This window comes from Misgurnus anguillicaudatus, chromosome 2 (genome assembly GCF_027580225.2).
Source record: "Misgurnus anguillicaudatus chromosome 2, ASM2758022v2, whole genome shotgun sequence".
Taxonomy (NCBI): domain Eukaryota; kingdom Metazoa; phylum Chordata; class Actinopteri; order Cypriniformes; family Cobitidae; genus Misgurnus; species Misgurnus anguillicaudatus.
In genome coordinates this window covers 17,871,155-17,898,183 of record NC_073338.2, presented here as the reverse complement: position 1 = coordinate 17,898,183, position 27,029 = coordinate 17,871,155, and the positions used below count along the sequence as shown (strand labels likewise).

General features: G+C 38.7%; 2 long non-coding RNA genes and 1 gene segment (V, D, J or C); 1 reads left to right on the top strand and 2 right to left on the bottom strand.

Moving 5' to 3' along the window:
- The first annotated feature begins 7,629 nt into the window (after positions 1 to 7,629).
- LOC141369023 (uncharacterized) lies at positions 7,630 to 10,413 on the top strand. The gene is made up of 3 exons (XR_012372507.1): positions 7,630 to 7,930; positions 8,000 to 10,170; positions 10,240 to 10,413. It is a non-coding gene; the product is annotated as an uncharacterized lncRNA (long non-coding RNA).
- An 8,009-nt stretch (positions 10,414 to 18,422) lies between these two features.
- LOC129441966 (T cell receptor alpha variable 19-like) lies at positions 18,423 to 21,745 on the bottom strand. The segment is given in 2 exon segments: positions 18,423 to 18,757; positions 21,697 to 21,745. Coding segments are annotated over 2 exon segments (384 nt in total).
- Positions 21,746 to 23,674: 1,929 nt separating this feature from the next.
- LOC141369020 (uncharacterized) lies at positions 23,675 to 25,977 on the bottom strand. Its single transcript, XR_012372506.1, has 2 exons — positions 25,650 to 25,977; positions 23,675 to 25,226 (listed from the first exon to the last, which is right to left on the bottom strand). It is a non-coding gene; the product is annotated as an uncharacterized lncRNA (long non-coding RNA).
- Positions 25,978 to 27,029: the final 1,052 nt, after the last annotated feature.

Here is a 27,029-nt window from a genome sequence, read left to right as displayed (position 1 = left end):
TATTGTGTGTGATTATGTATGCATACATGGAAATGTTGTTGTGTGTAGCCTTGATATGTTAATTGTGTTGAGTAAATCTGATTCTGTCACCTCTGTGAGGTTGTTTATTGTTTAGTGACATAATTGTAGTTAATGTCGCGCATGGCCTTTGTTTGTGTCATGTCATATCTCTGGTATTTAATAGAGGTTTACTGCCAACTCTGCAAACATGCTATGGGCCCCATGCTGGCTTCCCAGCTAACAGAAAAAAGTTCTAAGAACGTTCCCTGAAAGTTCCCAACGTTCCCAAAAACGTTCTGCCAACATAAAAAGTGTCCAGTATTCTTGATTTTCTAAGAACGTTTTTGTGTTGTCTGAACGTTAGAGGAATGTTACATTCTACCATTTTCAAACGTTTTGACTAATTCATGTTTTAATGTTCACACAATGTTTAAAACAACAACTGTTTTTTATATTGACTTGTTTGCTTGATATGTAAATGATTGAGAAACATAACATTTTATTGTTTTAGAAAACATTATTTCTGAATGTTCAGTAAATATATTGCTGTAGAAACCACAATACACTTATTAGGTTTAGATGTTGATGTTTTGTTTAATTTAAAGGGGACATATTATGAGTTTTTTTTTAAGATGAAAACTAAGTCTAAAATAGGTCTGAGCAAAAGTGTGCCGTTTTGGGTGTGTCATTTAAAATGCAAATGAGCGGATGAAGTGCAACCATTGATCACAATGATGGTGGTTTGTTGCAATTGAAACTCAATTGTGCTGTGAAATATTTTATCTCTCTCTTTCTCTCCATACTAAATGGTTGTGCTGTGGTTGGATAGTGCAGATAAAGGGGGCGGTATTACCTTATTCTGACATCACAATAAGGGCCAAATTACAATGACCCATTTTTCACATGCTTGCAGAAAATGGTTTACCAAAACTAAGTTATTGGGTTGATCTTTTTAACATTTTCTAGGTTGATAGAAGCACTGGGGACACAATTATAGCACTTAAACATGGAAAAAGTCTGATTTTCATAATATGTCCCCTTTAAAGTCACTATTATTATGATTAGTGTATGTTTTAGTTGGGCTCTTGACCCTCGACTTTTGCTTGCTAGTTTTTCCGGGTTGTGTTAACTTTGTGTTAATACACAACATTTCGTCCCCTTGGAATTATAAGGTTCTATCTGACATTTTTGTCAAAATTGAGTTATTCACATATTCTTACTCTTTGACAACTTATTTACATTATGTGAGGTTTTTTTTAAAGTTATGTACATTTTGGGACGTTTTATTAAAAAAACAAAAAGGTTCTATCTACAAAGTCGAACTCTAACTTGGCTCTATAAGGTTCTATCTACGTGAGCTAATCAGCACTTCGAATGCACAGAAGAGGACCAATCAGGATCATCTTTATGGGATAGTTTCGCAGACAGGGATTAGCTTAAGTCAGAACTAGACCTTAGTTTCATTAGGAAATATTTAACAAACATGCCTTACTAAAAGCATTACTTGTGTGCATTTTGAGGCAAAACAAAGGGCCCTGATGTATTTTAAGATATGTCAGTGCAAGTTGTTTTTAGTTTGGACAGCTCTTACATATATTTTAGTCTAGGACTAGTCTAATCCCTGTCCGGGAAACTGTTCCTATGGGGCGGTTTCCAGGACAGGGATTAGACTAGTCCTAGACTTAAACACTTTAAAGATCTCTCCAAACTGAAAACAATTTGCACTTACATATCTTAAAATACATCTGTGCCCTTTGTTTTGCCTCAAAATGCACACAAGTAATGTTTATAGTAAGGTATGTTTGTTAAAACTAGTTATATTTCCTAATTAAACTAAGGCCTAGTCCTGGATTAAGCTAATCCTGGTCCGGGAAACCGCCCCTATATGTCGTGTTGTCCTTGACGACAGGAAAAATCACAGACACCCAATATCTGTGAGGTTTATGCCGCGCAACGCAAAGTTTTTAAGAAACCTTAAGATCGACAGCTCGAATTCCAGGCAACCTTACTGTAAAATCCAGCTTAAGCTGGTGAGCTGGTTTTAGTTGGTCTCCCAGCTTGGTTTTTGCTGGATTTTTCAGTAGGGGCAGTCTTTTTTTAGGTCTTGCTGAGGATTGTTTTCATAGTTAGACACCACACTAGCCAGCAGTGCTGGCTTCTTAGTTCCTGATATTAAGAGGCAAGCACTAAGATAAAAAATACAGAAAAAACGAACTAACCTATCCTACCAAAAAAAGTGTGTTTACAGTAAGTTATGATCGTTATGTCAAAATGTAAACATGTGAAAGATTGTTAAAGCAGTCACCTCAGTATTAAAATGATTTCAGAATGATTGTAGCCTGTAGCTGCTCAACCCTACTGAAAAATCCAGCAAAGACCAGCATAAGCTGGTAGCTGGTTTTAGCTGGTTTAAGGTGGCAGTAGCTACCCAGCTAGAAATAAAAAGTTCTAAGAACGTTCCCTGAAAGTTCCCAATGTTCCCAAAAACATTCTGCCAACGTTAAAAGCGGCCAGTTTTTTTAAAGTTCTAGGAACGTTTCTGTTGTCTGAACGTTAGAGTAATGTTACATTTTACCATTTTTAAACGTTATGACAATGTCATGTTTTAATGTTCACACAATGTTTAAAACAACAGCTGTTTATTATATTGACTTGTTTGATTGTTATGTAAATGATATAGAAACATTGCATTTTATTATTTTAGAAAACATTCTTTCTGAATGTTCAGTAAATATATTGCTGTAGAAAACTCAATTCACTTCCTAGGTTTAGATGTTGATGTTTTGTTTCATTTTAAGTCACCCTTATTGTGATTCGTGTTTGTTTTAGTTGGTCTCTTGACACTTAACTTTTTGCCTACTAGTTTTTTCCTTGTTGTGTTAACTGTGTGGTAATGCACCACATTTGTTATGAAAAGTTATTAGTGTATTTCTGTGGTTGTCGGCACACAATGGCAAAGATCATCAACTAATTCATTTACTAGTCAAAAGTTTATTTTCTGCCAATAATGTATATTAGATCCAACTCTTTCAGAGCAGTTTGTCATTAAGGAGTTTTAGAAACTTTGGACAAAAATATCCGCTGTATAGTTGGGATGCCCAAACATCAAGAATCAGAGTATGAATCTCAACCATGGTGACAATTAAAATTGTTTAAAAAATCCTTATTTATCCATGCTGCAGTGCATGCTGGGAGTCCTGAATGAGGTTTGTAATTTGTTAATACCCAGCATGCATTGCAGCATGAAGTTTATCATTTAATTGTCACCATGATTGAGATTCATAGTCTGATTCTTGATGTTTGTGCATCCCAGTTATACAGCAAATATTTTTTGTCCAAAGTTTCTAAAACTCCTTAATGACAAACTGCTGTGAAAGAGCTGGATCTCATTTACATTTTTGACAGAAAATAAAGTTTTGATTAGTAAATGAATTAGGTGATGATCTTTACCATTATGTACCAACAACCGCAGAATAACACTATTAACTTGGCACGTTCATAACAAATGTGGTGCATTAACACAAAGTTAACACAACCAGGAAAAAACTAGCCAGCAAAAAGTCAAGTGTCAAGAGACCAACTAAAACAAACACTAATCACAATAAGGGTGACTTAAAATGAAACAAACATCAACATCTAAACCTAGTAAGTGAATTGAGTTTTCTACAGCAATATATTTACTGCACACAGAAATAATGTTTTATAAAATAATAAAATGCAATGTTTCTCTATCATTTATATAACAATTAAACAAGTCAATATAATAAACAGCTGTTGTTTTAAACATTGTTTGAACATTAAAACATGACATTGTCATAACGTTTAAAAATGGTAAAATGTAACATTACTCTAACGTTCAGACAACAGAAACGTTCCTAGAACTTAAAAAAAACTAGCCGCTTTTAACGTTGGCAGAATGTTTTTGGGAACATTCGGGAGCTTTCAGGGAACGTTCTTGGAGCTTTTTATTTCTAGCTGGGTAAGTCCAGCTAGACCAGCTTAAAAAGTGACCAAAACACAACTAGACCAGCTTACTACACCAGCAATACCTGCTAAAACCAAGGGAGACCTGCTAAAACCAAGTTTTGAGACCAGCTAAAGCAAGCTCACCAGCTTATGCTGTTCTTAGCTGGATTTTTCAGTAGGCAATGGTATAACATGCTAAAACAAATTCGTCTAGTTTTGTAATGAACCCAACATATACATGAGGATGGTAGAGAAACTGAGGCAGAAGAGGGAAGAAGCAATGTTGTAAAATGTAAAATCAGACTTTTAGAGATAAAAGTGCTAAAAATATAAAATGTCATAGAAAGGATTAAAATGTTGCTTTCTAACACATGTTGAAAAATTGTTACAACATTAATTTAATATTTAATGTTTAAATAATGTTTTGGCAGATAGAACCTTATAATTCTAAGCGAAAAGTGTTGTTTTAGAATTATAAGGTTCTATCTGCATTTGACCCCTTCCAAAAATCCACATTTAGAAATTTGAGAGGATTTTGATATTGCATATTTAGAATACATTTAGGGTCCCTGTTATTTTCATGTTTGAAAGAAACTTCTTCCCCATGTAAGTTTTTCTATATGTAATGCAAAAACTTTGAAGCTCAATATCTCAAAACTGTTCAGAACGCAGATAGAACCTTATAAGTATTTAAACTTAATAGTTTACTTACATCACCTAATTAATTTACTAATCAAAAGTTTGTTTTCTGTCAATAATGCAAATGAGATCCAGCTCTTTCACAGCTATTTGTCATTAAGGAGTTTTAGAAACTTTGGACACAAAATATCTCTTATATAATTGGAACACACAAACATCAAGAATCAGAGTATGAATCTCAATCATGGTGACAATTAAATGAAAAACTTCATGCTGCAATGCATGCTGGGTATTAACAAATTACAAATCTCATTCAAGATTCCCAACATGCACTGCAGCATGGATAAATAAGGATTTGTTTTTTACAATTTTATTTGTCACCATGGTTGAGATTCATAGTCTGATTCTTGATGTTTGTGCGTCCCAACCATACAGCGGATAGTTTTTTTGTTCAAAGTTTCTAAAACTCCTTAATGACAAACTGCTGTGAAAGTGCTGGCCCACTGAGCGAAGCGTCTCAAAAAGACGTCACATGAGGAGCCAGAATGAACGTTTTTATGATGTCTTTTTATGACGTGTTCTGACCATACAATATTGATGTCAAGGGGACCTCCACGCAAAGTAAAACTATTTAAAATGTGGCTATTTTAGGCATTATATGTGTATGTATAATCTTTATATATGAATAAATGTTCAAAAATATTGCTTATAGATAACTCCCAAATATACAAGTTCCACCTTAACTGTCTGCGTCTGCAATCACGCTCTCTCATGCTCTTTCATGCAATTGAAATCAATAAAATCAATTAACACAGCGTGATTGATGTGGACTTGAGTCGGACTCGGCTTGGACTCGACTACAACCCTGTATAATACATATCACAGCCGTGATGATATAGAGCTATATCACACTCCTACTCGAGCGATATTGCTTAAATCACACATACACAGAGTGTGAGAACAGTTACCCTCAGACAACACGAATCAACAATTAGCCAATGCTTGTGTCACCGGTCGGAGCGGACCACAAACTTTGTGAGTCACGCTCCTTCCTAACTTTCACCTCGAGGAGGTCCCAAGAGCACCCCAATGACCAGACACACAAGAAGAATGAGTATACTTAAAACAAACTTTATTTAAATATTTAAAAGGAATTTGGGGAAAGGGAAGCTAAAATGAATCTTCTTTTGTCCACAGGGGAGGCCTGGGCCCGAGAGAACGAAACGTCAAGGGTAAGTGCCCACAGGGGGGCGGAGCTCCTTCGTCCCTTTTTTCCACCCACTCGTTGATGACTCTGCTTTGTTTTTGTTCCCCGTGGCGCCCTTCTCCTGAAGGCAGAGTGAAACACACAATGAGTATTTGAGATGATAGAATTCAACTACCTGCCACTGAGGGATCTTCAGTTCTTTTGGCGGGGCGTTCCTGAGGACACAGGCGGATGACAAAGGTAAGTAGCAATTCAGTGAGTCCTCCCGTCCCACTCAGGGCCAGGCAGTCCTACACGGCAGGCCAGTACATCATCGGCAACTGAGGCTGGTTGCTGTGCACAAAGGGAATGCACAAGGTAAGTAATGCTCAACTCGTCCTCTCAGGTAAGTGTTCTAGGTTTCTCTCTATTTCTTCCCTTTTAGGGTTGTACAGTACTTAGGCGAGGTAAGTAGCACTAGGCTCGTCCTCTCAGGTGAGTGTTCTAGGTTTCTCTCTATTTCTTCCCTTTTAGGGTCGTACAGGACTTAAGCGGGGTAAGTAGCACCAGGCTCGTTCTCTCAGGTACGTGTTCTAAGATAGCTCTATTTCTTCACTTGTAGGGCCGTACAGGACTTAAGCGGGATAGGTAGCGCAAGGCTCGTATGCTGATCCTAACGAGTAAGTAGGAAAACCATATGTCACCTCTCGTCGTTGTTCCAGGACAGGGAGGGGGTTTTACCACTTCCAGCTGCTGTACGGAGGCCAGCGATGACTGGTGAGGTCTAGGTCGATGGGTCCAGGCGGCTACACACCACAGGTCCGTGCTCACCCAAATACAGCAGTACACACCACAGTCAGTCTCTCTTGCACCAAGTTCCACTGATTTCCCTTTCCAACAATACAATCTTTCCCACAGTACCTTTACCAGCGTTCTCACTCTGCTTTCGTCTGGTTACAGCCGGGGGTCGGCGTTACGGGCGGACAGGTGGATGTTAGATGGCCATCGCCTGCGGCAGCTCACGCCTTCTCCTACCGGGCTCCTCTCAGCCTGAAGGGGCGAGTACAGACGACAAAGGACACAGCACAACACTGCAAAGCTTCGGGTGCACACACATCAAAAGGTAAACTCACCCCACTGCACTATACACACTTCGGTGACTTTAATAAGGTCCGTACTGCACGCCTGGACGGCGGTTGGCCCCGACAGGGGGAATTCGGTCGCTTGCACAGACAGTGATCCACTGGTGGCTGGTGACCGTCCACAACGCCCGGCTGCCTCACTTAACTTCGGCTCGCCCACCCGTTCCTCCACGATTGGGCCGCTAGACAGCTGTACACACTTCAAGACAATGTTATGTGTTCATTTCCACAGGTAAATGACAAGGTATGTATTCCACTTTACTCACTGTTCGGATGATCTTAATCCTCTTCTTCGTTTCTTTCTCCTGTTTTAGCTGTCCTCCAAGTGTCCAAGAGAGAGACGCTTTTACTCCGTCTCAACATCAACTCTCCACAACAACCTTCAGTGCAAACACACACCACTGGTAAGTATACTTCACATCAACTTCATTAATTTGTTCCAAACCTTTTCAAATGCTTGTCTCAGTCGTCACATTTGCTTAGCGAATACACTCAATACCGCTGCCTGTATACCCCTGCTGCAGTATTCCAGTATTTCGTCCCGCCTGTGCGTTCGTTGGCCCAAACAACAACACTTCCTGTATTTTGCAGGCCGCTTTTATCCTCACCACGGCATCCGAATCACCCAACCAGCGATCGCCATGTTGCTTGGTACACCTGCTACAGCTTACACTTGATTTGGGGTTCCCCGTGTAGCAGGGTGACTGAATTCGTTAGTGAGGATTTCATTCACCTGTGCTTAATTTAAGCCCCCGCCCCTTTCTTGGTTGATATAAGGGATGTGTGTTTGTCATATGGCATGCGTCTTGGTATCGGCCTTGTGACGTCATCCATGGTTGCCGCAGGCTTGGACTGTAAGCTGGTTTCCTCGTCTGCTGTGTGTTGGCTGCCCACGCCACACAGCATGCCATTGATAGCATGGTGTTTCTGACTGAGTTGCTTTACTGCAAGATGGTGCGCGACTGCAGAGCGGTTTGCGCGGCGGGATCGTTTTGCGGTATTTACATTTATAGCTTTTTGTGTTAAAATTTGTTTCTGTTTTTAATATTATCTTTCTGCTCAGCAGGACTTCCCTGCATAACTGAGAGCCTCTTGGGCTAGTCACGAGCGTACCAATGATGAACTGTGATCGTGTATAATTGCGACTGCGTCGCTGTTTTGCCTCGACGTTTATCCCAATGGCAACCGTTGTGACTCTACTATACGTGGCTACTGGGTATTGTGTCCACTATTCCTCTGACTGTGCAAACTGGTTGGGCGTTTCATCTGGCCCCAGTTTATTCACTTCCACTGGTCTGAAGCACCTCATATGTATGTTTATTTGGTTTAATTTAATGTTAATGTCAATGTGTTTTTGTGGTATTGGGTCTTATTTATGTGATGTGGTTAGACCCTTGGATTATTTGGCATGTGTTATTATTTTGGATTGTATTTTTGTTTTGTGTGTTTTCAATTTTTGTCTGGTTACAGGAGCTAGGGGGTTTCTGGAGGATGCAAGCAACGTCGCCATTTGGGTGGTGTATTCACACTTAGTGCTGTGTGACTTCTGACATTTTAACCCTTCACGTGTGTGTGTGGGTATTTGTAGTGGATTATTTTGGCGAATAGGTTTCCAAATTTGGCAGCTGGCCTGGACCTCCAGATACCTCTGCTCTTGAGATCTTAAAATTGAGAAATGTTTGTGTGTCTTGAGTAGCTTCTTCTTGATCATGTGTAAAATGCCAGTCTAAGTTTTAAAGTGAAATTTCCAACTATTTATTGAAAACTGACGAATAAAGCTTTTCTACTTTTTCTATACCTGCCTCATGTCCTCTCACCCACCTACTCAGAACGAACCTGTGTGCCCTTAGGGCTATTTCCCTGGGTTTCCAGGGTGGCGTAGTCAATCGTATATTGTCATCTAGTAAAAGTGTGGTAAATCTTACTCAATTCTAGTACCCACTCGGTGCCGTACCGCTACAAACTGGCGTAGTCGGCAGGATTGTTTCTTTTCTTGGGTGTATTGGGTGAAGACATGGGTATGTATATTTGGAGAAAGGAAAAGAGAATGTTTGCATAATTCTGTACTTGTTGGAATTTTTTTTTATTATTGAGGCAAAACAGCGGCGTAGTTGGTGTGAATCGGGTCTCCCCTGTCAGTTGGGTTCCCTCTATGATTGGTGAGTTGAGTGTATTTATTATGGGGGGGAACACGGGAAGAAATTCAGTACTGTTTTATGGGTAAAAAAAGGGGTACCCGGATAATTATTTTTTATCGTATAGCCGTCAAGGCAGAGAACCTTGTGTATCACTTGTTTCTCACTGTGTAGTCATCATGACAAGAGCACTTGTAACCAGTGTTTCTTTTATTGTATAGCCGTCAAGGCAGAGAACCTTGTGCATCACTTGTTTCTCGCTGTGTAGTCATCATTGAAGAGCACTTGTAACCAGTGTTTCTTTTATTGTATAGCCGTCAAGGCAGAGAACCTTGTGCATCACTTGTTTCTCAATGTGTATTCATCATTGAAGAGCACTTGTAACCAGTGTTTCTTTTATTGTATAGCCGTCAAGGCAGAGAACCTTGTGCATCACTTGTTTCTCGCTGTGTAGTCATCATCGTTCGTTTCTCGTTGTACAGCCATCATGACAAGAGCACTTGTAACCAGTGTTTCTTTTTATTGTATAGTCGTCAAGGCAGAGAACCTTGTGTATCACTTGTTTCTCACTGTGTAGCCGTCATTGAAGAGCACTTGTAAACAGAGTTTCTTTTTATTGTATAGCCGTCAAGGCAGAGAACCTTGTGTATCACTTGTTTCTCGCTGGGTGGCTGTTGTGGCCAGAAGACCTGTAATAAGGGTCTTCTTCAGTGTTTGTTAGGTCCCACAGTAGAGGTGAGTCTCTTGGGGCTGGGAACTAATCGTCGGGTTGACGATTCATAATGTGGGGGTGGAATGTAGCAGGGTGACTGAATTCGTTAGTGAGGATTTCATTCACCTGTGCTTAATTTAAGCCCCCGCCCCTTTCTTGGTTGATATAAGGGATGTGTGTTTGTCATATGGCATGCGTCTTGGTATCGGCCTTGTGACGTCATCCATGGTTGCCGCAGGCTTGGACTGTAAGCTGGTTTCCTCGTCTGCTGTGTGTTGGCTGCCCACGCCACACAGCATGCCATTGATAGCATGGTGTTTCTGACTGAGTTGCTTTACTGCAAGATGGTGCGCGACTGCAGAGCGGTTTGCGCGGCGGGATCGTTTTGCGGTATGTACATTTATAGCTTTTTGTGTTAAAATTTGTTTCTGTTTTTAATATTATCTTTCTGCTCAGCAGGACTTCCCTGCATAACTGAGAGCCTCTTGGGCTAGTCACGAGCGTACCAATGATGAACTGTGATCGTGTATAATTGCGACTGCGTCGCTGTTTTGCCTCAACGTTTATCCCCATGGCAACCGTTGTGACTCTACTATACGTGGCTACTGGGTATTGTGTCCACTATTCCTCTAACTGTGCTAACTGGTTGGGCGTTTCATCTGGCCCCAGTTTATTCACTTCCACTGGTCTGAAGCACCTCATATGTATGTTTATTTGGTTTAATTTAATGTTAATGTCAATGTGTTTTTGTGGTATTGGGTCTTATTTATGTGATGTGGTTAGACCCTTGGATTATTTGGCATGTGTTATTATTTTGGATTGTATTTTTGTTTTGTGTGTTTTCAATTTTTGTCTGGTTACAGGAGCTAGGGGGTTTCTGGAGGATGCAAGCAACGTCGCCATTTGGGTGGTGTATTCACACTTAGTGCTGTGTGTCTTCTGACATTTTAACCCTTCACGTGTGTGTGTGGGTATTTGTAGTGGATTATTTTGGCGAATAGGTTTCCAAATTTGGCAGCTGGCCTGGACCTCCAGATACCTCTGCTCTTGAGATCTTAAAATTGAGAAATGTTTGTGTGTCTTGAGTAGCTTCTTCTTGATCATGTGTAAAATGCCAGTCTAAGTTTTAAAGTGAAATTTCCAACTATTTATTGAAAACTGACGAATAAAGCTTTTCTACTTTTTCTATACCTGCCTCATGTCCTCTCACCCACCCACTCAGAACGAACCTGTGTGCCCTTAGGGCTATTTCCCTGGGTTTCCAGGGTGGCGTAGTCGATCGTATATTGTCATCTGGTAAAAGTGTGGTAAAGCTTACTCAACTTTAGTACCCACTCGGTGCCGTACCGCTACAAACTGGCGTAGTCGGCAGGATTGTTTCTTTTCTTGGGTGTATTGGGTGAAGACATGGGTATGTATATTTGGAGAAAGGAAAAGAGAATGTTTGCATAATTCTGTGTTTGTTGGAATTTTTTTTATTATTGAGGCAAAACAGCGGCGTAGTTGGTGTGAATCGGGTCTCCCCTGTCAGTTGGGTTCCCTCTATGATTGGTGAGTTGAGTGTATTTATTATGGGGGGGGAACACGGGAAGAAATTCAGTACTGTTTTATGGGTAAAAAAAGGGGTACCCGGATAATTATTTTTTATCGTATAGCCGTCAAGGCAGAGAACCTTGTGTATCACTTGTTTCTCACTGTGTAGTCATCATGACAAGAGCACTTGTAACCAGTGTTTCTTTTATTGTATAGCCGTCAAGGCAGAGAACCTTGTGCATCACTTGTTTCTCACTGTGTAGCCGTCATTGAAGAGCACTTGTAACCAGTGTTTCTTTTATTGTATAGCCGTCAAGGCAGAGAACCTTGTGCATCACTTGTTTCTCACTGTGTAGTCATCATTGAAGAGCACTTGTTACCAGTGTTTCTTTTATTGTATAGCCGTCAAGGCAGAGAACCTTGTGCATCACTTGTTTCTCGCTGTGTAGTCATCATCGTTCGTTTCTCGTTGTATAGCCATCATTGAAGAGCACTTGTTACCAGTGTTTCTTTTATTGAATAGCCGTCAAGGCAGAGAACCTTGTGTATCACTTGTTTCTCACTGTGTAGCCGTCATTGAAGAGCACTTGTAACCAGTGTTTCTTTTTATTGTATAGCCGTCAAGGCAGAGAACCTTGTGTATCACTTGTTTCTCGCTGGGTGGCTGTTGTGGCCAGAAGACCTGTAATAAGGGTCTTCCTCAGTGTTTGTTAGGTCCCACAGTAGAGGTGAGTCTCTTGGGGCTGGGAACTAATCGTCGGGTCGACGATTCATAATGTGGGGGTGGAATGTAGCAGGGTGACTGAATTCGTTAGTGAGGATTTCATTCACCTGTGCTTAATTTAAGCCCCCGCCCCTTTCTTGGTTGATATAAGGGATGTGTGTTTGTCATATGGCATGCGTCTTGGTATCGGCCTTGTGACGTCATCCATGGTTGCCGCAGGCTTGGACTGTAAGCTGGTTTCCTCGTCTGCTGTGTGTTGGCTGCCCACGCCACACAGCATGCCATTGATAGCATGGTGTTTCTGACTGAGTTGCTTTACTGCAAGATGGTGCGCGACTGCAGAGCGGTTTGCGCGGCGGGATCGTTTTGCGGTATGTACATTTATAGCTTTTTGTGTTAAAATTTGTTTCTGTTTTTAATATTATCTTTCTGCTCAGCAGGACTTCCCTGCATAACTGAGAGCCTCTTGGGCTAGTCACGAGCGTACCAATGATGAACTGTGATCGTGTATAATTGCGACTGCGTCGCTGTTTTGCCTCAACGTTTATCCCCATGGCAACCGTTGTGACTCTACTATACGTGGCTACTGGGTATTGTGTCCACTATTCCTCTAACTGTGCTAACTGGTTGGGCGTTTCATCTGGCCCCAGTTTATTCACTTCCACTGGTCTGAAGCACCTCATAGGTATGTTTATTTGGTTTAATTTAATGTTAATGTCAATGTGTTTTTGTGGTATTGGGTCTTATTTATGTGATGTGGTTAGACCCTTGGATTATTTGGCATGTGTTATTATTTTGGATTGTATTTTTGTTTTGTGTGTTTTCAATTTTTGTCTGGTTACAGGAGCTAGGGGGTTTCTGGAGGATGCAAGCAACGTCGCCATTTGGGTGGTGTATTCACACTTAGTGCTGTGTGTCTTCTGACATATTTTAACCCTTCACGTGTGTGTGTGGGTATTTGTAGTGGATTATTTTGGCGAATAGGTTTCCAAATTTGGCAGCTGGCCTGGACCTCCAGATACCTCTGCTCTTGAGATCTTAGAATTGAGAAATGTTTGTGTGTCTTGAGTAGCTTCTTCTTGATCATGTTTAAAATGCCAGTCTAAGTTTTAAAGTGAAATTTCCAACTATTTATTGAAAACTGACGAATAAAGCTTTTCTACTTTTTCTATACCTGCCTCATGTCCTCTCACCCACCCACTCAGAACGAACCTGTGTGCCCTTAGGGCTATTTCCCTGGGTTTCCAGGGTGGCGTAGTCGATCGTATATTGTCATCTGGTAAAAGTGTGGTAAAGCTTACTCAACTTTAGTACCCACTCGGTGCCGTACCGCTACAAACTGGCGTAGTCGGCAGGATTGTTTCTTTTCTTGGGTGTATTGGGTGAAGACATGGGTATGTATATTTGGAGAAAGGAAAAGAGAATGTTTGCATAATTCTGTGTTTGTTGGAATTTTTTTTATTATTGAGGCAAAACAGCGGCGTAGTTGGTGTGAATCGGGTCTCCCCTGTCAGTTGGGTTCCCTCTATGATTGGTGAGTTGAGTGTATTTATTATGGGGGGGGAACACGGGAAGAAATTCAGTACTGTTTTATGGGTAAAAAAAGGGGTACCCGGATAATTATTTTTTATCGTATAGCCGTCAAGGCAGAGAACCTTGTGTATCACTTGTTTCTCACTGTGTAGTCATCATGACAAGAGCACTTGTAACCAGTGTTTCTTTTATTGTATAGCCGTCAAGGCAGAGAACCTTGTGCATCACTTGTTTCTCACTGTGTAGTCATCATTGAAGAGCACTTGTAACCAGTGTTTCTTTTATTGTATAGCCGTCAAGGCAGAGAACCTTGTGCATCACTAGTTTCCCACAGTGGAGTCATTAATGAAGAGCACTTGTAACCAGTGTTTCTTTTATTGTATAGCCGTCAAGGCAGAGAACCTTGTGCATCACTTGTTTCTCGCTGTGTAGTCATCATCGTTCGTTTCTCGTTGTATAGCCATCATTGAAGAGCACTTGTTACCAGTGTTTCTTTTATTGAATAGCCGTCAAGGCAGAGAACCTTGTGTATCACTTGTTTCTCACTGTGTAGCCGTCATTGAAGAGCACTTGTAACCAGTGTTTCTTTTTATTGTATAGCCGTCAAGGCAGAGAACCTTGTGTATCACTTGTTTCTCGCTGGGTGGCTGTTGTGGCCAGAAGACCTGTAATAAGGGTCTTCTTCAGTGTTTGTTAGGTCCCACAGTAGAGGTGAGTCTCTTGGGGCTGGGAACTAATCGTCGGGTCGACGATTCATAATGTGGGGGTGGAATGTAGCAGGGTGACTGAATTCGTTAGTGAGGATTTCATTCACCTGTGCTTAATTTAAGCCCCCGCCCCTTTCTTGGTTGATATAAGGGATGTGTGTTTGTCATATGGCATGCGTCTTGGTATCGGCCTTGTGACGTCATCCATGGTTGCCGCAGGCTTGGACTGTAAGCTGGTTTCCTCGTCTGCTGTGTGTTGGCTGCCCACGCCACACAGCATGCCATTGATAGCATGGTGTTTCTGACTGAGTTGCTTTACTGCAAGATGGTGCGCGACTGCAGAGCGGTTTGCGCGGCGGGATCGTTTTGCGGTATGTACATTTATAGCTTTTTGTGTTAAAATTTGTTTCTGTTTTTAATATTATCTTTCTGCTCAGCAGGACTTCCCTGCATAACTGAGAGCCTCTTGGGCTAGTCACGAGCGTACCAATGATGAACTGTGATCGTGTATAATTGCGACTGCGTCGCTGTTTTGCCTCAACGTTTATCCCCATGGCAACCGTTGTGACTCTACTATACGTGGCTACTGGGTATTGTGTCCACTATTCCTCTAACTGTGCTAACTGGTTGGGCGTTTCATCTGGCCCCAGTTTATTCACTTCCACTGGTCTGAAGCACCTCATATGTATGTTTATTTGGTTTAATTTAATGTTAATGTCAATGTGTTTTTGTGGTATTGGGTCTTATTTATGTGATGTGGTTAGACCCTTGGATTATTTGGCATGTGTTATTATTTTGGATTGTATTTTTGTTTTGTGTGTTTTCAATTTTTGTCTGGTTACAGGAGCTAGGGGGTTTCTGGAGGATGCAAGCAACGTCGCCATTTGGGTGGTGTATTCACACTTAGTGCTGTGTGTCTTCTGACATTTTAACCCTTCACGTGTGTGTGTGGGTATTTGTAGTGGATTATTTTGGCGAATAGGTTTCCAAATTTGGCAGCTGGCCTGGACCTCCAGATACCTCTGCTCTTGAGATCTTAAAATTGAGAAATGTTTGTGTGTCTTGAGTAGCTTCTTCTTGATCATGTGTAAAATGCCAGTCTAAGTTTTAAAGTGAAATTTCCAACTATTTATTGAAAACTGACGAATAAAGCTTTTCTACTTTTTCTATACCTGCCTCATGTCCTCTCACCCACCCACTCAGAACGAACCTGTGTGCCCTTAGGGCTATTTCCCTGGGTTTCCAGGGTGGCGTAGTCGATCGTATATTGTCATCTGGTAAAAGTGTGGTAAAGCTTACTCAACTTTAGTACCCACTCGGTGCCGTACCGCTACACCCGGGGTTACCCGGAAGTGGCGGTGTTTGCGCAAACCGGGCGGAACCTTTCTTCCTATTCTTTGGTTCCACCCTAGAAGTCACTCGTGACACTTGTGTGACACTGAAACACCACAAAGATAACTAACAATACACAAAATATAACAAAAAGAAAAGAATTACAATAAATCAAACCACAACACACACCAATTATATGAATAACACACAAAAAATGTAATACAATGGAAATCAAATAAACAAAAACGTTAAACAGGACAGAGGACCACACCGAAAGCCCAGCCGTTGTAACCAGACACAACACTCGCAGGGCAGCCAAACTTAAATGCTCATCATTTGCATGATATCCATAGACCACACACATGAATCATCTATATCTGTGAGCAGCGATGTAACGTGAGGTCCTTTATTAAGAATATGGGCTCAAGTAATAATATTCTTCATTTACCCCTAATAAAAAAAACAAACATTAGTTTACCATTATATCCTCAAAACCACCCACGAGAGAAATAATCACACTGCGTGTCACAAGACGAGAGACATAATCACAATGCGTGTTAAACACTAGATGCACAGCTGTGTGGTTACTCAAAATCACAGTCGTAACTCAGTTTAGCAACCAGCAAAAAATTTTACTAGGTTTCTTAAAAAATACAACATTTTGAGCAAAAAGTTGAAATATTGCATTTTTGTAAAGGACTTTTGTTGTAGATAAGATTCAGAGCGATGAAGAGCGCCACCTAGTGGATAATAGCGGAAATATGGTTTGCCGTAAAACCCGTCATTGACAGGAAAACCTTTTCTTATAATTGACGAGTTAATTTGTCAATGGTTTGGAAAAAGTTAAACATTGTGGTCGATTTAGATTTCCATTCCGTCTACATTTTAAAATGAGATTTTCAAAAAATTAAAATATAACGTTCAAAAACACTTTCTAACTAATAGAATGTAATGTTTCTCTATCATTTACATAACAAGCAAACAAGTTCTCATCTTGAATATCAAAATGTAAACTGACTGCATTTATATAGCGCTTAACAGACCTATGGCCATCCAAAGCGCCTTACAATTAGCCTCACATTCACCCATTCACACACCGACAGCGGTGTCAGCCATCTCATTGGGAGCAGCTGGGGTTAGGTTTCTCGCTCAAGAACACCTCGACACTTGGTCCGGTGGAGTCGGGGATTGAACCACCAACCTTCCGGTTTGTAGACAACCTACATGAACCACTGAGCCATTGCTGCACTGTGTAACCAAAATGTAACATTCCTCTAACATTCAAGAATCTTCTTAAACATTTTACTGTTATTGAGTTATTGAGAACTTAAGCAACTTTTAAGGAACATTGTTTCAACTTATTTTTGTTAGTAGAGACACTACACATTTAAATTTTAAAGCAAGACACTTTAGGCACTCTTTTTTATTGGGACGCTGACTCTAATAGCACAATAATAAATAAAGAGATGAAGCTGACAGAAGTTGCACTGTACACAAAAAATGCATGTTTGTCAGTTGTTAAGATGTATTTAATTGACACTGATATGAGTAATAAACCTTTCACAATTGTTTAACAGATCCATTTAAAACATGCTGTTAACAAGTAAAAATTATTAATTGTCATATTTTGGGGAAGATTATTTTTTTTATAAAACCACAAACCTGTTCTGATCAATAATAACAAGGGGTAAAATAAAGAAAGAATCAAACTGCATCTCAACATAAGGCACAAGCACTGATGAACATCAGGTTTTTGTCTAAGTGTTTCAGTCTGTTTAGTGACTGTGGGCTTCAGAGCACAATAATACACAGCAGAGTCAGACACATGAAGATCCTGAATTATCAGAGGAACTGAATCTGACTTCACTTCAGAGTAAAATCTCTTCTGATATTCAGTGCCATTATCTCCTGCGCTGTATGTGTTTCTCATCAGTATATATTTAGGAAGCTCATTTAGTCTCTGGATGTACCAGAAGAGATCTGGTTTTGATGTAGATGCTGTATATTTACAGTCCAATGTTACTGATCCTCCTTCAGTTTGAGTTATCTGTTTATCTGGCTGATCAACTTTATTCTCTGATCTGCATTCTGGAAACATATCATAAAATTGATAGGCATTAAGGCATTCTTCAATGTTACAAACAGCAGTTTTAAGAAAAAAAATACATACCAAGAATAAGTAATGCCAACATTGATACCTCCAGCCAAATTATCATTGTTTATTCTCAAAGATGATAACGTTTTTTTTTTTAATGATGATGATCAGGCAATGACAGAAGTGTAATCTTCAATGCTTTCCTACATAGCAGTTGTTATTTTGTAATGGGATTTTGCATGGGAGGAGTTCAAATGCATGTGGTACATCACGACCTCTACTGGTTCTTTTTGATATTGCAACACAATTAAATGCTTTTATTCTTTGATTAATAATGAAATTACTAATATTAATAAATAATAATATATTATTTAAAATAATATCATTAATTAAACAATAATAAATTATTACAAATCTAAAAAAAAATAATTAGTCCTTTTGGCTAATCTGAATCAGTTGTGGACAACATCAGATACGTCATCTAAATGTAATATAAACAAGATTCAACTCCATATTACTCTGCACACTGGTCAAGTGATGAAATATCTCAGAGAGGCTTTACAAAAAATCTCAAATGAAAAATATTATTTAAATAACACTAATCAATTCTAATCTGTTTATAGGCTGCCACAACAATCCAACAATAGTGCCAATGAGATGTCAGCTAACACTGCAGTCGTGTTGTGATGAAGATGAATTTGATTGTTTGATCACAGTCTTATTGTATGAGTGTTGAATGTGTTTTAGTCACAGTGGGCTGCAGAGCACAGTAATACACAGCAGAGTCAAACACATGAAGATCCTGAATTATCAGACGAACTGATTTTGTACCCAAACTGGCATCAAATCTGTCTTTAAAATCAGAACTGTTGCTTGATGTATATTTGTTTCTCATCAGTATATATTCAGGGAGGTTGTTTGAGCGTTGAATGTACCAGTAAAGATATGGATCAGGTTGAGCTGTTTCATATTCACAGTTCAGAGTAATCTGCTCTCCTTCAATGGCAGTTCTGTCCTCCTTTGGTTGATTGACAGCGTCTTTGCCAAAAGATCCTGTAATGCAGAAGAGAACAGTCACACAATCAATTACATTTATATGAAAATAATGAAAACGTACATCAAGAAAAGATTTCATGAAGGATTTTTTATTGCTTACCATACAAATTAAAGATAAAAATGAATAAAATAAGCAGTCTATAAGTCATCTTTGATTAAATCTGAAATTGTAAGTGATCAGCTGTAAGAGACAGATTGTTTGCTGCTTGTCATGTTGACTGATGTCATGATAATGTTCAACAACTGATGAGTTTCTTACAGTCAAGGCTTCAGTTTTAGGTTTTGTCATGTATGTGTAGATATTGCCATCCTCAGGTTAAGAGTGGTATTGATATTTACAGTTGATGTTCACATTATCACATGTAAAAAATAAAATAAAGACACCTTAATATTTTCATTTAAAGCAGTACAAAATCTTAACACTTAAGACCAGAAGCTAAAAAAGAATGTTATGAATTTTGTGATATTGTATTGTCATTTATTCTGTGTACTTTTAGTTTGTCTGTCAGTTAAAACCAAATGAGACTATTCCTTTTCAATTTCACTTACATTATTTAAAAGTTATTTTTTCTGACACGTTTCTGAGAGGACTTCACTGAGAGAACAGAACGCACATCATGTTTATTTTAATAATTTTGCGAAAAGCACAACATGCTGTTTTTATTGGTAGTGGACAAAAATAGACACTTTAACATTTAAATTATGTATAAATCATATCTGTATGACCAAAATCAGCAGAGTAATTTAAGTCTCTTTGCAGAGTGATTGAAAAATAAAGTGATTGCAGCACCCGCGCCGCACGCGAGTTTTATTTCAATGTTGACAGTTCATGTTTCAGTTCATATGAAGATTAAACCAGCAACCTCCCAGCTAGAAATAAAAAGTTCCAAGAACGTTCCCTGAAAGTTCCCGAATGCCCCCAAAAACACTCTGCCAACGCCAAAAGCGGCCAGTTTTTTTTAAGTTCTAGGAACGTTTCTGTTGTCTGAACGTTAGAGTAATGTTACATTTTACCATTTTTAAATGTTATGACAATGTCATGTTTTAATATTCACACAATGTTTAAAACAACAGCTGTTTATTATATTGACTTGTTTAATTGTTATGTAAATGATAGAGAAACATTGCATTTTATTATTTTATAAAACATTATTTCTGAATGTTCAGTAAATATATTGCTGTAGAAAACTCAATTCACTTATTAGGTTTAGATGTTGATGTTTTTAAGTCACCCTTATTGTGATTAGTGTTTGTTTTAGTTGGTCTCTTGACACTTGACTTTTTGCTTGCTAGTTTTTTCCCGGTTGTGTTAACTTTCTGTTAATGCACCACATTTGTTATGAACATGCCGAGTTAATAGTGTTATTCTGCGGTTGTTGGTACATAATGGTAAAGATCATCACCTAATTCATTTACTAATCAAAACTTTATTTTCTGTCAAAAATGTAAATGATATCTAGCACTTTCACAGCAGTTTGTCATTAAGGAGTTTTAGAAACTTTGGACAAAAAATATCTGCTGTCTAACTGGGATGCACAAACATCAAGAATCAGACTATGAATCTCAATCATGGTGACAATTAAATGATAAACTTCATGCTGCAATGCATGCTGGGTATTAACAAATTACAAACCTCATTCAGGACTCCAACATGCACTGCAGCATGGATAAATAAGGATTTTTTAAAACAATTTTATTTGTCACCATGGTTGAGATTCATAGTCTGATTCTTGATGTTTGGGCATCCCAACTATACAGCAGATATTTTTTTGTCCAAAGTTTCTAAAACTCCTTAATGACAAACTGCTGTGAAAGAGTTGGATCTAATATACATTATTGGCAGAAAATAAACCTTTGATTAGTAAATTAATTAGGTGATGATCTTTACCATTATGTACTAACAACCACAGAAATACAATATTAACTTTTCATAACAAATGTGGTGCATTAACACAAAGCTAACACAACCAGGAAAAAATTAGCAGGCAAAAGTCAAGTGTCAAGAGACCAACTAAAACAAACACGAATCACAATAAGGGTGACTTAAAATGAAACAAACATCAACATCTAAACCTAGTAAGTGAATTGAGTTTTCTACAGCAATATATTTACTGAACATTCAGAAATAATGTTTTATAAAATAATAAAATGCAATGTTTCTCTATCATTTACATAACAATTAAACAAGTCAATATAATAAACAGCTGTTGTTTTAAACATTGTGTGAACATTAAAACATGACATTGTCATAACGTTTAAAAATGGTAAAATGTAACATTACTCTAACGTTCAGACAACAGAAACGTTCCTAGAACTTAAAAAAAACTAGCCGCTTTTAACGTTGGCACAATGTTTTTGGGAACATTGGGAACTTTCAGGGAACGTTCTTAGAACTTTTAATTTCTAGCTGGGCTGCAGCTGTTTAGTTAAGCTTACTAATGCTAGTGCAGTTGTGTTTAGATATTTAGCTGCTCAAGGTTTTTGTATGAGTGTTGAATGTGTTTTAGTGACTGTGGGCCGCAGAGCACAGTAATACACAGCAGAGTCAGACACATGAAGATCCTGAATTATCAATGGAAATGATTTTGAAGATGTGTCAATATTTGCATTAAATCTCTCTTGAAAATCTTTGTCTTTATCTCCATAAGCACCAATTCTGTTCAGCATGTACTTTGGGAATCCATTGACTTTTTGTTGGTACCAGAAGAGAGTTGGAGATGAATCAGTGCTTTTATATGTACATGAGATTGTTACAGCTGCTCCTTCAAGAGCTGTTTGAAATCTTGTATTCTGGTCAATACTGTCCTGAGAGTTACATCCTAGAATTAAATGTGAAACCACATTAATGATTACCTTTCTTCATATTACAGCATAATTGTATTTATCACAGGTGTAATTTAAACAGATAGTAAAATTTAAATAATGAATGTTCTTACCAGAATGATGAGCAGTGAAGAAAAGAGCAATAATCATCCACTTTGTCATTGTTGCTGTGAGTTAAACACACAGAGAGTGAGAGCTTATATGATCTGATGTGAGTCTCTGTTTATCTCTTGATATTTCAAGCAATGTTCCAGCCTCTGAATTTAAGCGATGCTTCCCCCTAGTGGTGACAAGATGTGTTGAGTTTTTCTTTAAACTTTTAGATCATTTGTGATATTTAGTCATTTAAACCACAAAAAGTACAAAATTACAAAAAGTACAAATTCTTTGAGAGATTACAGTATATGACATTATTGTATAACAAATGTATAATTGACCTGCTCCATATAATGACACATCTTGATTGATTTCAATATGAGTTCACAGGATATGTAGACAAGCTGTATAAATGTTGCACATAAAGTACATTTTGGCACTGAATTTAAATCAGTAAATTAAAATAAAAATCAGTTTCCCTTCCCCTTTGATGTATAAGAGACACTGCTTGTTTAATGTTAGTAATTCAATGAGTATAGACTTTTAAATACTCAGATAAGGTTATTGTATGAGTGTTGAATGTGTTTTAGTCACAGTGGGCTTCAGAGCACAGTAATACACAGCAGAGTCAGACACATGAAGATCCTGAATTATCAGAGGAACTGATTTCAATGTAGAATCCAGTGTTGCTGAAAATCTCTTCTTAAAATCCTCCTCAGTTGATCCTTCACCAAATGAATATTTGCTCAACATGAATGTTGGTGATGTGTTTGGTAGCTGTTTGTACCAGTAGAGATAGTATGCATTTGTATCAGTGGTAGAATAAGTACACATTAAAGTGATCTGATCTCCTTCATTTGCAGTCATTTGTGTTTTAGGCTGTTCAACACTGTCTTCAGCCCAACACACTGTGGAAATATATTTAAATATAATCATAAAAAAAATTTAAGTAACTAAAATAAATACTAATTTGTAAACAATGAATGTTCTTACCAAATTCATATGTTGTAAAGAGCAGAGTAATAATCACCCATTTAACCATGACTGAGAAACTGAAACCTACAAATATACCTCTGTCTCTTACTGCAGTGCTCCTTCAAATGTGTCTCTGTCTCCATACTGTAGCTCATTTCTAATCCTTACTAAGACGGTGTACTTTAGGGTCACACATAACACATAATGTTGCCCCCCTGTGGCAAGTTTGTGTATTTTGTATTGCACCATTAAACAATAGTGTCTGTCTGCGGAGTGCAAGAGAGGGGCGTGCCGTTAAGCTGCGTAACTTTTAGCAGGGGGCGGAAATTTAAGTTGTCCAAGTCACACAGAATCCCGCGAGATGTCCGACTTCCGCTAAACTGACACGCCACATCCGATAGCTAGTTTAATAGTAAGACGATTGTTTATAGCTCTCTTTCAACTTTAGCGTAATGACAAATAACGTTACTGCCGTAAATGTTTTAAATTGAGGGCACGGAAGAAGCTTCATAAGACGCTCGGATGGTCTTATATCGTCTCATCCATCGTCATTGTTAACGTGGGTAGACAATATGGCCATAAACGGCATATATGGACATATTTACCAACCTAAAATTATTAAAGTACCTTGGCATACCAATATTTAAATCGTGAACTGTTACACAATGAGGGTGATTTCGTCTTTTTTTTAAGTAAATGTGCACCTCAGACAGTTTAATATGTATTAAACCAAGATGAAATTAATTTGCAAACTTGCAAAGACTTAATTCTTTTTAAGTTTTAAGAGGAATCTACAGAGCTCACGTGGTTTTATAAGAAATGGCTAACAGATAACATCTGGTGATATTGTGAAGGTTTATAAAAATAACCATTCACAACAGGTAACATTGTAAAGGTGTATAAAAATAACCATTCACAACAGGTAACATTGTAAAGGTTTATAAAAATAACTATGCACAACATGTAACAACTGGTGACATTGTAAAGGTTTATAAAAATAACCATTCACAACATGTAACATCTGGTGACATTGTAAAGGTTTATAAAAATAACTATGCACAACATGTAACAACTGGTGACATTGTAAAGGTTTATAAAAATAACTATTCACAACATGTAACATCTGGTGACATTGGTTATTTTTATAAACCTTTACATTCACAACATGTAACATCTGGTGACATTGTAAAGGTTTATAAAAATAACTATCCACAACATGTTACAACAAGTGAGATTGTAAAGGTTTATAAAATAATTATTCACAACAGGTAACATCTGGTGACATTGTAAAGGTTTATAAAAATAACTATGCACAACATGTAACAACTGGTGACATTGTAAAGGTTTATAAAAATAACCATTCACAACATGTAACATCTGGTGACATTGGTTATTTTTATAAACCTTTACATTCACAACATGTAACATCTGGTGACATTGTAAAGCTTTATAAAAATAACTATCCACAACATGTAACAACTAGTGAGATTGTAAAGGTTTATAAAATAATTATTCACAACAGGTAACATCTGGTGACATTGTAAAGGTTTATAAAAATATCCTTTCAGCAAGATCACCCTGCCATAAATTATAACAAAGCATTATGAGAGGCATCAGGAGCTGATCCCAAGTGTATAGCTGGAAGCTGTTGATGTATGTACAGTATTGGTAAAGTGCACATGAATGCATTTTATAATAATAATGCATCCAATGTCAACCCTGTGTAGAGCTGAGAAATGTGGTTGTTTCTCAGCAGCAGTAATGTCCAATGGTGCCAGCTCAACACATTGGTGCAGTTTCCCAGGCAGGGCTTAGTCAGGGGTGCCCAAACTCAGTCCTGGAGGGCCGGTGTCCTGCAGAGTTTAACTCCAACTTGCATCAGAGCACCTGCCAGTAAGTTTCTAGTATGCTTGGTAAGACCTTAATTGGCTGCTTCAGGTGTGTTTGATTAGGGTTAGAGCTAAACTTTGCAGGACACAGTTTGGAAACCCTTTGTTTAGATCAGGGGTGACCAACCCTGTTCCTGGAGATCCACCCTCCTGCATATTTCAGCTCCAACCCAGCTTTAACAAACACACCTGACTATAATTTTAAGGTTGCCCTGAAATGCTTGATTGGCAGGTTCAGGTGTGTTTGATTGGGGTTGGAGCTGAACTCTGCAGGACAGTAGATCTCAAGACACAGACTTGGTCACCAATGGTTTAGATTAAACCAGGACTGGGCACTTATATTAGGACATTTTCGTTTTTACAAACAAACCTTACAAAAACAAGACTGGTGTGCATCTTGAAACAAAACAATGGCACTGATATATGTTGAAATGTGTCAGTACAAGGTGTTTTCTTAATTACAGTAGCTCAAACATGCATTTTAGCCCCGGAACAGTAAAAGCCCTGTCTGGAAAACCGCCACATTGTTTTACCATAACCGATATGGGTTGTTTAAGGTTGAGTTGTGAGTTTGAAGTGTAGACAGATGGATCATCCTATTATATTTCTGCATCACAGTTAAGGTGCATGTGGATGGTATCACCCTCACAAGTTGTCCACTGCATCACTTCACATCAATGCAGCTGTGAAAATAATAACCATAAACAAACATATTTTACATTTGTACTTAAAATAAGCTTACATTATGAGAATATACAATGGCACCCATACTTAAACAGAATAAAGTTTGAGAGAGATACATAAAAAACGAGACAGTAGTACACACATCCTTTAACTCCAGTGTTATTATGACGTTTAATAGGTCATTAATTAATTAACTGTCATTTGAAATGTCGACAACTTACAGGAATAACTGTAAGATTCTAATGTACTAATATCTAACGTTACTATCGTAAACAGGAAAATATATAGGTGAGCAATGAAACTCATGCAAGATTTGTTGCATTTTGTTAACTACTCGTTACTGATCATAAGTGTAATCATAGAACGGACTTCACAAATCTAACATTAGGCTAACAACACATAGCTAACGTTAGCGAGCTTACCTGAAACGGTCGACCTTAATTCAGCCCCTGGCGTGACTTCTTAACATGTGTCGTAGCCAAACCATTTCTCGGGAAAAGGATGTTCGTCAGTCGGCTTCCCGTCCATTAAAATTGGTACGAACAAACATGAGGGCGCTTGGATGAGCAACTTTAATAACGCCTTTAGCCGCCGTATCTCTATGCGGGCAGAAGAGAAGACAGAATGACAACATCTCGTCCTGACGTCTCGCGTGGTTCTGTGTAACTTGGACAACTTGGGGTTGCGCCCACTGCTGGGAGTTGCGCCCCTTGGCGACACGCCCCTCTCTTGCGGTCCGCAGACAGACCCATCTCCCATTAAAGGGGTCATATGATGAAAATGTTAGCATTGCCACTTTGTAGGTTTGAGCAAAAATGTGTCGTTTTGGGTGTGTTTTTTAAAATGCAAATGAGCGGATGAAGTGCAAACACTGATCACAATGATGGTGGTTTATTGTAATTGAAACTCTATTGTGCTGTCAAGTCCAAAAATGTGTCGTTTTAGGTGTGTTTTTTAAAATGCAAATGAGCGGATAAAGTGCAAACACTGATCACAATGATGGTGGTTTGTTGTAATTCAAACTCAATTGTGCTGTCAAGTCCTTCTTTTCTCTCTTTTTCAGAGTTCAGATTAAGGAGGCGGTATTATTCTAATAAGATATCCTTATGACATCATAATGAAAGCCAAATTTAAATGACCTGTTTTTGCTCACACCTACAAAGTGGCAATGCTAACATTTTCATCATATGACCCCTTTAATGACAGCTTCCCACAATCAGACTTCTGAACTTCTCTGCCGTGATCCTGCCGTCCTGTTATAGTTATTTATAGTTGTTCATAGTCATGTGGCAGAATCGTGGTAATACCCATGTTGTGTGTGGTAGCACAAGACCTCTGTTTGGGACATGTGCTAGAGGTCTTCTCAGGTCCAAAGAAATGTACCCGACCCGAAATGACCCGAATCACTTCATACCCGAACCCGACGTGCATAAATAAAAAAAAATTTTAAAGAAAGACCCGACCCGAGACAAACCCGAGAAAATTAGACCCGAGTCCGACCCGAACTAGTGAATTTTTTTTTTAACCCGACTGGACCCGAATGTAAACGGCACTGACGTGTGTGCATTCTGCAGACACACGCGCAGCAGTCAGACAGAAAGAAACTCCGGTGGCCTTGCAACCAATTTGGCGAGCTGCTCCATTCGTTTTACTTTGTTATCTGATGACGACACCAACGTAACATTTATAACGTACATTTATAATTGACTGACATGTTTGTCTCAACGAAAATGAACCTCCGACAACCACACAATGTCGCAAGCGCTCTTGGCAAACAGATGAGAGGTTTGAAAAGGACATTG